The following is a 10,264-nucleotide window of genomic DNA, read 5'->3' as shown; positions in this document are numbered from 1 at the left end:
GTGTGGGAGGAACACGGAACTTATCCTCTGTTGGAAAAAGGCAAGAGCATTCTTGCAAAGCTCATCAGTTCACTTCACATGTTTTCAGATACTGGAAACCTTTTTTATAAGTGGCACGCTTGTGCCAGCCACTCCCCTGTTAAAATAAAATTCTGCTCTCTAATCTCTCCATCCTCAACACCACAGCAAAGCCTGACAGGTAAATAAAACCCACTTCCTCCCCATTTCTAGGGTCTGTTTCCTTCCCCAGTTTGACCCACAGCCCAAGACCCCTGCTAAGGTCTCATTAACTTCCGTTCCCTCAGTCAGTCTACTTTCACCCTGGGTGGAATTGGCACTCCTGGGAAGCCTCAGTTGAGGAGACAACAGAGTATTCTACACCTTATCAGAGAGGTCTGCCAAAGACCTGGGGCTCCACCAGGCAGTGAGCACAGACCCATTTAATAAAATAATCATTACTCCAATAATTTAAAAATCTACAAAAGACATCTGAGCTCAGACACCATGGATAGGGTTAAGGAGAGGAAGGTTGTTCATGGCTTGTCTGGTACTTTGTACGTGGATAAACACTTCCACACCAAACCAGCTCGATGTAGTTAAAAGACACAACACACCCACCAAGAGATGGGAAACCAGGCTGAATCAACACATGATGGGCTTGGATGCTGCTGCTGTTAACGGTGGCTTCCTTGTCTCCCAGGAGAGACGGCAAAGCCAGACCCTGTCAGCTCCTGCCCACCCACCCTGGCTCCCTTCCCATGCCCAGGCCCGGGCCAAGGGTTGTGATTAGAAATGGTTTTCAGTGCAGTTAGGGAGTGGTTGGGTCCTGAGGGCTGGCAGTTCATGGTTGCTATGCCCAGGGCCACCCAGGCTGTCACAAGATCACACACTGCAGTTTATGGGTGCCAGTGGCCCGGTCTCCCCGCCATTTGGTTTTCTTCTTCTTCTTCTGGCTTTTCTCTGGAATCTGTTGCCTTTTGAACAATGAAGAACAGAAAGACAAAGAGTGAGCTTTGCTTCCCCCAGGCCCCTTGCTGGGGGCAGAGGGGACTATTTTGATGGGCATGGTGGGGAGGGACAGATTGAGGATGCTGCTGTCCCGGCCACAGCCACACAGGAGGCCTGGCTAGATAGCATTCAGTCAGGAGAACTGGGGAGGAAAGGGAGGGAAAAGCCCGAATTACCCTACTGTGTGCATTAGTGCTATGAGGACATGCCGACATGTATTCAAATAATAAATCCGTCATATTTTAGGCTTTGCAGTGCTGGCCTATTTCTAAGTTTCGTGTCTTCTATAGCATGACTGGCCTGCTGGGAGCAGAGGCCTTTTTACATGTTCCCTGATAATGTTCCCTATGTGTAAAAGCCGTCCTTGGAGTCACGGGTCCATAAGCCACGGCAGAAAACCAGCACCCAGGGGCGCACATCCACCTGCGGCACGCAGAGCTGCCTAAAAAGCCTAAAGCAAAGTCCACTGGGGGATGGTGAGAGAATGGGGGTGGGAGCATGTAGGGGTGTGATCAGGGCAGAGGCCTGAGAAGTGACAGACAAGGGACGTCAGGCCTGATCCAGAGCTGACCCGCAGCCTTCCGAGTCAGCAATGCGGGGTGTTGGCAGCTGGGCTGGGCTGCAGCAGTGTCAAAGGGGTGGGAAGCAGGGAACAGTCAGGAAGCGGTTTCAGCCACCCCACAGGGGGTGAGCTCTGCACCCTGACTCTGCCAAGGAAGGTTCGGGGACGGTCCTGTGGGGCTGCTGACAGCACTTGCAGGCCCGTGTCCTGTGAGTCTGAGGGGACACACACAACCCTCCAGAAAGTGAGCCCCGGAATCACACTGGGGGTTGTACATTCTAACCTCAGGGCAGGGAAGAGGAGAGGGCCCCCCGTGTTATTGTGGGTGTGTGGACCCCAGGGTTGGGAGGGCTCCCTCAGCAGAAAGCACTGCCCGTCGATCACCCTGCTCTGGTGGGCAGAGCAGGGGGTGGGTGGAAATGGCAGGGGACAAAATGCAAGGAGGTGTAAGAAACAGTAACCCGGACTTGAAACCGCCCAGGAGCTGTTTTCTTCCTGCTCTCCTGCCACAGCAGAGCCTGTCCCCCTCAGCCACAGTGTCCCACAGGTGCACAGCTATGGGAAAGGGACAGTGCTCACCTAATCACTCTAACGAGGTCATGGAAGGCTTTGTCCACGTTGAGAGGCGGGTCCTTGGCACTGGTTTCGATGTATGGAATCTGGAAGGCAAAGCTCAGCTTGGTCAAAGAGGCGCCGAGACCCACCCTTTAAGATGCCCGTCCTCGGAGCTGCCCAACCCACGGGATGCGCCAGCCTTCAGCCTCCAGAGGTTCTAGTCCCGCATGGCTGGAGAGTTTTACTAATGGCTTTTCTAATTCCCTCTCGTTCTCTAGTCACAGATACTTAATAGCTCCCTAAAATAGAATCAAAAAGATCTTTTGAAATCAAAGTCTTTCCTTTTCCACAGTAAGATATGTTCTGATTCTATTCTCAACCTTGAGGTGACTTCTGACCTTCTCTCTGGTCTCCTCCAGAGTGGACACCAGTAGAAAAGTCTGTGAGGTGTGCCGTGAGCGGGTCTCTGAACTGGGGTGAGCCTTGCCCTACCCCGGCACTCCAGCCCAGGCCAACTCCTGTTTGCTGTGTATCTGGGAGCCTGGGAGCTCTGCCATGTTTACGCGTGGGGAATGCTAGGGTGGTCTCTTGGCTGAAAAGCAGTAACACATGGGAGCTGAGGCCAAGGAGACCCTGTGGGCCAACTCCCCACCAAGCCTTGGGCTGGCAGAAGTCAGGATATACTCCCAGGTGCTCATGTCCAGCCACAACAGGGAGCCCCCGAGAAGCCGGAAATGCTCATGCCCACACATGTCGGGAAAGCACACATCAGCCTCCCTGGATGAGAAGGAAATAAGCTGACTGAGGTGAAACTGAAGCATTTGGTCATTTTCGTCAACCTTTCTTTTGATTGCAAAAGTAGTGCCTTTCATTACAATGTCACTGAGGAAGAAAAATGCAGTGGGAAAATAAATAAATGCGTGGAGGCGTGTACCACAGCAAGCTGCTGTTCTGCAGGAGCCAACAGGAAGCTTGCCCACCAGTTACCATCGTGTGAGGTCACGCATCCTCACACTGTGGTGGCTTCAACAGAGGCAGCTTATTGTAGCATGCGTGTGCACGTGCGCACACACACGCACACAAGCACGCACGCACGCGCGCATGGCCTAGCCTCAGGCCTCGGACATTTTCATCTGAGTCTCTGTTAATACTGAAAGGACAGTAGGTTGTTATCTTGTAGGATAGGTGTTTGGGTTTTCAGGTTTCCTCATTCCTGCCCTCATCAAATTAACCCTTTGAGGCAAGTGAGTGTCCCATCCTGCATGGGAGAGACTGTGCTCAGAGGGCTATGCCTGTCAGAGCTCTCTGTGACCAGCAGAGAATTAAGGTATAAATCCAGGACACCTGCCACTTCCCTGCCTGGTGTGTGCTGAGGTCAGCTTTGGAGACTCTCCTGGGCTGGTTTCCATCCATGGCCAGGTACAGTAGGCATCCCTGATAAGTACCTGACAGGGCCCTATAAGGCCCCTGTGGATGAAGGGGACACCGGGCCACCCTGTGCTCACCCCAAAGGGAAGCCCCTGGGCATCGCACACTCCTGGCAGCTCAGTAAGGCCCGGTTTACTGCCTATGGACCAACCTTTCTGACTCTCAGCCCATATCCAGTCTTTGGACCAAGGCTGCTGGCTTTCAGAAGTATGGCCTGAACACCAGCACCTCTCACCACCCTCCCGAATACCTTCTGGTGCAAGTCAGCCTGACGTAGGCCACTAGGACAGGCTCTGCTGTGCCTCTCTGTTCTCCCTCTGCCCCCAGGAGACTACTACCTACATGGTCCTGGGAGAAGCAGGTCAGTCACACTGACTGTCACACAGAGCTCAGTCCTCCAGTGACCACCCTCCTCACTCACCGTCAGAGCACACAAGATCTTAAGCCGCCTTCCTGCCTTTCCCTTCTCCTACCCACCAGCCCCTCCCTGCTACCTGCTCAGCGATGCTGGCCTCCTTCCTGTCTTACAAACTCCAAACTGAAGGCCTCTGCACCAATTATTTCTTCTTCTAGAATGTCCTTTCCTCAAATATCTGCCTGGTCATTCACCTGCCTCCTTAATGGGCCCCACCTTGTTTGTAAAGGCACCTCCTCTCTGTAGCATGCATTGGATGCACTGTAACTGGCGTCATTTATTGTCTGTCCCCATCATTAAAGGGAAGCATCAAGAGACAGGGAATTATTGTGCCCTGGGCTCTACAGTGATGGAATGAAGAAGCATAAGAACACCAAAAGCAGAGAGGCAAAGCTGACTCCCAGCGTGCCATTCCTCCGCATGTAGAGTGGGCTGGTGAGCAGAGGGGAGGAGCAACTTTTCCTGGCAGGCAGCGCAGACTTCTGCAAAACAGATCCAAGCAGGCCAAGGCATGGACTATGCAAATGTAGGGGTGGGGTAGAGATAGAAGGGGAGCCCAGGGATCTCACCTAGCACCGTACAGAGGGCAAAGGGACACTCAGGGCAACAAACTAGCAATGCTAAGATGCTGGTTCCATACAGTGTGGCCTGGGCAACCTCTGTGTGATCACTCGGTGAGTGGGAGTAATGATGCCTGTGGCACGGTGCAGCTGTGATTGGCAGATTACTTGGTGCCCATGCTTCTCTGGTACAATGTTGGGCACAAGGCAAGCTAAATAAACAGAGCTGACCTCGGTGATTCAGCATAACCAGGTGTTGGCTGACAATGGACAGAGGCATCCCCCATACAGCCCAGTCATGCCTGGGGTTGAACAGCTCAGAGGCTAAACACTACGGCCTCTGAGCATCTTTGCAGGGAACTGGGCTCCCCAGCAGAACTTCTAAGGATGTAGAGGGTATTTTCCCTCAGGCTTACTGACTTGCTTCAAAGATGTCCCCTCTCAACAACCCTCTGTGAAGCCCAGCTGCTTCCTAAGAGGACCCATTCCCATTTCCATAGATCAGCACTTTAGGAGGAATGGCATATAGATAGTCACACTCCCTGGGCCCTCCTCACATCACATCATGACATGACATGACATCACATCACATCACATCACACACACACCCTACATTATGTTTGGTCGCCATTTCTTTTCCTTGCTCTCTGGTGATTTTCCTCAGGTGCATCAAATCGACCTTGTTGGCCACGAGGATCATTGGGAATGACTCCCTGTGAAATAAAGGAACAACATCCATGTTAGGTTCCTATCCTGCTCCACCAGGTCAAAGTGGGGGAGCCAAACGGTGGGCATGGCCTAACCACAGCCCCTTCCTAATGGGCCTCCTCTCCAGAATGAGAGAAGAGCTTGGGCCAAAGGGGCCTGGGGCTGCTGGTTCTCTTGGTCTGAATGTTCAGGCCTGTTGCAAGGCCAGTGTTGAGGCTGGCCTAGGGACACAAGTGTGTGGTCTGGCTTCCTAGACCTGCTTTCCACCTCTTCATTATTCTGTTATGCCAACAAGTAGGATGGCTGCAGGCCTCAGCAAAGACTCAAGAAGAGCACCAGGCACGGAGGTGGGCATGTCCTGGCACTCCATGTATGACAGCTGCAAAATGAGGATGGCTCCCAGAAGAGGAAGTGTAGGATCAAGAAGCGTGTCCCCTAAGCATTCTTATGTGTGAACAGACTGCTGCCAGACTAAATGTCAACCTCACAGCCTCTTTGGCAATTTTCATTAAAAACCACAATTTGAGGGGCCTCCAGCTTAATGGCTTAATGGTTAAAGTGCTTGCCAAAGGACCCAGGTTCAATTCCCCAGGATCCACATAAGCCAGATGCACAAGGTAGGCACATGCATCTGGAATTCATTTGCAGTGGCTGGAGGCCCTGGTGCACATATTCTGTCTCTCTCACTCAAATAAATAAATAAGTAATTTTTAAAATTACAATTTGATACATGAAAATGGTATAGTATCATTTCTTCAATTGGCACAAAAATTAAATATTTTGCTCCAACAGAGTCATATATGCTATCTCTTTTGAGGTTCATATGTTCATGGGTTTAACTCACCTTCATTGATTGCAGCTTGTTTGATGCTGCACACAAAAAACGGCCTGTTTGTTACCAACCTTTCTTCCTTTGGAGTAGGTGCTAACTGGGTATTTCCATCTTTATTGAGATGTAGTCAAAACTTGGTATTTTCTTTAGGTTGTTTCTTTGAGAGCCAACTGAGAGACAATTTCAGTTGTATTTAAAACAAACTCCAGGTGATTTATTGTATATAGTGCCAAGAAGAAAAAAAAAGCTGAACCTTTAGCCAGGGACTTATGCAGCTTGCAGCCAAATGCAATTTAACTAACGTCAATGTATTCTGGAGAGAGAATTCACTTTTCTTTGACTATAATGTAATTTGGTTACACTGGAGATGAAAACAAAGATGCAACCTTGATTCCTTAATTGAAGGGTTTATGAAGATGGAAGGCAGCTGGAAGTGCCTTGGGATCTTGGAGGCAGTTTTATTCTCAAAGAAAGAATTGGGGAAGATATTAGGAAGGGAGATCTTTGGGAGGAAAGGGAAGAAGGGGAGGGAGATGGAGGACCATCTACAAGTGCCTCCTACAAGCCGGAGCAGGAGCAGAGGCCCTGGCTGCTGCCCTCACCTGTCCTTGACGCGCAGGATGAGCTGGTGGAAGCGGTCCACGTGCTCAAAGCTGGCCTTGTCGGTGACCGAGAAGACGATGAGGAAGCCGTCCCCGGTGCGCATGTACTGCTCCCGCATGGCGCTGAACTCCTCCTGCCCAGCTGTGTCCAGCACTGGGGAGAGATGAGGACACTCAGCAGCTGCTGCTGTCCCCACCGTGGCTTGGTCCCAGCTGTCCCCCAGGAGGCTGCGCAAGTCCCCCAGGCACCTCAGAGGCTGCTTCAGTGCGAGGCTTTTACTGGCTCATTTCAAGCCCGAAGTTCACTAGACCTCTGATCCACAGGCAAGTCTCATAAAATCGGCCACCAGCTGTCTTGAGTCCCTCCGGGGGTGGGGGGGCGGTCCCCAGAGTTGCGCTTGAAGCCCCAATGCAGGCCTTACAAGCTGAGGTTCTTGGGAAAGTGCCTAACTCGCTAAGCCTCCATTTATTTCCTTCTCCACACAGTTGCAACAAGGCCTGGACCTCACAGCTCCCGGGAGAGGACAGCTGCGGGGAGGAGAGTGGGCTTATGGAGAAGCCCCGGGGACCCGCCAAAGAAGCTGGTGGCCGGGGGGCCCTGTGCAGCCCCCCTGTGTGTGGGGCACACCAGGCAGGCGCTGGGGAAGAGCATCTCATATCAGCGGGGTCTTTTACCTCCTAGGAGGGAAGTGGGGGAGGAGCAGCTAAGGAGGACCACTGGAAGAAGCCCTTCTTTCCCACCACCCCTCCTCCCCGCCTTCTCCCATGCTCAGACCTCTGGTGCTCACTTTCCCGTCCCTGAGACACAGTGCACACCCTCAGTCTTTCTTGGGGAGGTCTCACACATGTCTGGGTCCTCCCTGTGGCAAGCATGACTACTTGGTCTTATGGGGGCCAGAGTCTGTACTCCACAATGTCCTCCACCTTGCTCCTCAACCTGCCTGCCTTCCATCTTCCCACAGAGCAGACCTAACTTCTCCCTGTCCTCAGGGGCAGCCAGGGAATCTGCAGGAACAGTTTCAGACCCCTGGGCTCAGTCTGCCTCCTCACTTGGAAGGCGGGACGCTGGGCAGGCTCACTGCTCTGAACCCCTGATTCCTACAGCAGGATGACAGGGGTGTCTGTGTGCATGCGCATGATGCCCAAGAGTACCGCTTGGTTTTGAGCCTCGTCACTGAGGTCTGCTCTCCCACCTGGGGTCTCTGCAGCCCAGGCTCCTCGGCTCTTCTTCCCTGGCCTTGGCCAATGCAGCATTCTGCTGCCTGAGTACCAGGGGTTCTCCCTGCTCTGCACCCACCCTTCCTTGATGCTCTCCTTGCTTCCTGCTGGCCAGAAACCTGGCCCGTGTGAGTCCTGTCTAGTTGAGACCTAGTACAAAAGTACCGGAATCAATGTGAGTCTAAGTAATTCTATTCATTCACTCAAGAAATATTTGAGGGCTGGAGAGATGGCTTAGCGGTTAAGCGCTTGCCTGTGAAGCCTAAGGACCCCGGTTCGAGGCTCGGTTCCCCAGGTCCCACGTTAGCCAGATGCACAAGGGGGCACACGCGTCTGGAGTTCGTTTGCAGTGGCTGGAAGCCCTGGCACGCCCATTCTCTCTCTCTCCCTCTATCTGCCTTTCTCTCTGTGTCTGTCGCTCTCAAATAAATAAATAAATAATTTTAAAAAAAAAAGAAATATTTGAATGCTTTCTATATGCCAGGCAGGCAGTGGGCCCTGTGTTACAGGGCAAGTGAAGCAAAATCCTTGTTATTATAAGATGACAAACTGTTGAATGGCTGGCATCACTTTAGCAGGAGGTAGGCACGTAGTATGAAAGTCCACGTAGTCAGGCAGAGTCATTTTGGATAGGGAAGAAGGCCAATTCTCAGGAGGTAACCTTTGAGCAATGACTAAATGCAGGAAGGGAGAGACCCCTGTGACTCGGGGAACAGCATTCCAGGTAGAGACAACACGACGCACACTCATGGGAGGAGGTGAGGCCAGCATCTCGTGGGCTGCGGGACAGGAGAAAGGGCACGGTAGGGCAAGCCTTGGGGACCTGCTGCCATGTCTGAGCTTTGCCTCATCCTGGAGAGTGTGGGGGAAAGAATGACACGATCTAGAGGATTTGCTCTGAATAATCCACTCTGGTTCCTAGCAGTAGCGGGGAGGAGGCCACGAGTGGAAGCAGCAGACTAGTTAGGAGGTGCGTGGATAACACAGACCAGACATGGGGCGGCTGCCGTCCAAGGCCGGGCAGGGGGTGGTGCTGGCCACCTGCTATGACAGCTGTGCTGAGCATGTGCTGGGCTCTGGCTTGAGCGCCACAGGTGAGGAAGGCAAAGGAAGAGGACAGGGCCTGCGGGGCTGTTTCTGACACAGCTGGTCAGCCTGAAAGCCCCCAGGAAAATGACATAGACTTGGCAAAGTGTGCATGGGAAAATATGAATTATGGAGGAGTCATCATAATAATGGTGAAATTAATATATTCATAGATTTTGAATGTATATATGATTTAAAACAAAACTACAGATTTAAGATATTTAAAAATGGGATCATTGCTGGGCGTGGTGGCGCACGCCTTTAATCCCAGCACTCGGGAGACAGAAGTAGGAGGATTGCCATGAGTTCAAGGCCACCCTGAGACTCCATAGTGAATTCCAGATCAGCCTGGGCCACAGTGCGACCCTACCTCAAAAAAAAAAAAAGTGATCATTGAAAAAGGTTTAAAACTTAATAACAATCTGAAAATTAAAAAATGGACACCTCTGAGACCAAGCATTATGACACCCTATAAACTGAACCCTTGGGGGAGTTAGAGGCAGGATGGTCAGTTCAAGGTCATTCTTTTTATTATTTTTTTTTTAGGGAGACAAAGAGACAAACACAGATAGACAGACAGAGAGAGAGAGAGAAAGAAAATTGGTACTCCAGGGCCTCAGTCCCTGCAATGGAATGTCAAATGCTTGTGCAACCTTGCGCTTGCCTCACCTTTGTGCATCTGGCTTATGTGGGATCTGGAGAGTCAAACATGGGTCCTTAATCTTTGCAGGCAAGCACCTTAACTGCTAAGCCATCTCTCCAGCCTCAAGGTCACTCTTTGTTATATAGTAACTTTGAGGCCAGCCTGGGATTCATGAGACCCCTTCTTGAAAAACAAACAAAACCCCCACATAGTGTGGAAAGGAAAATATTTCTTTTCAAATTGAAGGACATAGAAATTATATTAACCAGGCTTCCTGAAAGAATTTTTTTTTTTTTGAGGTAGGGTTTCACTCTAGCCTAGGCTGACCAAGAATTCACTATGAAATCTCAGAGTGGCCTTGAACTCACAGCAATCCTCCTACCTCTGCCTCCCAAGTGCTGGGATTAAAAGCGTGCACCATCACACTCAGCAATATTGTTAATTTTAATTTTTTAATTAATTTCGGAGAGAGATGGCAAGAAAGAGGCAGATAGAGACACAGAAAGACAGTGGGCACGACAGGGCCTCCAGCCACTACACACCAACTCCAGATGCATGTGCCAACTTGTTTATCTGGCTTACATGGGTCCTGGGGAATTGAACCTGGGTCCTTTGGCTTTGCAGGCAAGTGCCCTAGCCATTAAGCC

General features: G+C 51.3%; 1 protein-coding gene across 3 annotated transcripts in view; it reads right to left on the bottom strand.

Annotated features, from left to right (window-relative positions):
- Positions 1-382: 382 nt before the first annotated feature.
- Positions 383-10,264, bottom strand: part of Mras (muscle RAS oncogene homolog) — a 67,673-nt gene continuing 57,791 nt past the window's right edge. For 2 of the 3 annotated variants that reach the window (XM_045136523.1, XM_045136522.1), the window contains exons 3-6: positions 6,671-6,824; positions 5,142-5,241; positions 2,150-2,229; positions 383-974 (exon numbers count right to left, since the gene is read on the bottom strand). In XM_045136523.1, the coding sequence (XP_044992458.1) occupies positions 875-974; positions 2,150-2,229; positions 5,142-5,241; positions 6,671-6,824 (434 nt within the window). In that variant the 3' untranslated portion in view covers positions 383-874. Of the gene's footprint in view, positions 975-2,149; positions 2,230-5,136; positions 5,242-6,670; positions 6,825-10,264 lie in introns of all 3 variants that reach the window. The other variant, XM_045136524.1, reaches the window with a different exon arrangement.

This window comes from Jaculus jaculus, chromosome 17 (genome assembly GCF_020740685.1).
Source record: "Jaculus jaculus isolate mJacJac1 chromosome 17, mJacJac1.mat.Y.cur, whole genome shotgun sequence".
NCBI classification, from domain to species: Eukaryota; Metazoa; Chordata; class Mammalia; order Rodentia; family Dipodidae; genus Jaculus; species Jaculus jaculus.
Note: the sequence above shows the minus strand (reverse complement) of the source record. Positions and strands in the feature narration are given on the sequence as shown.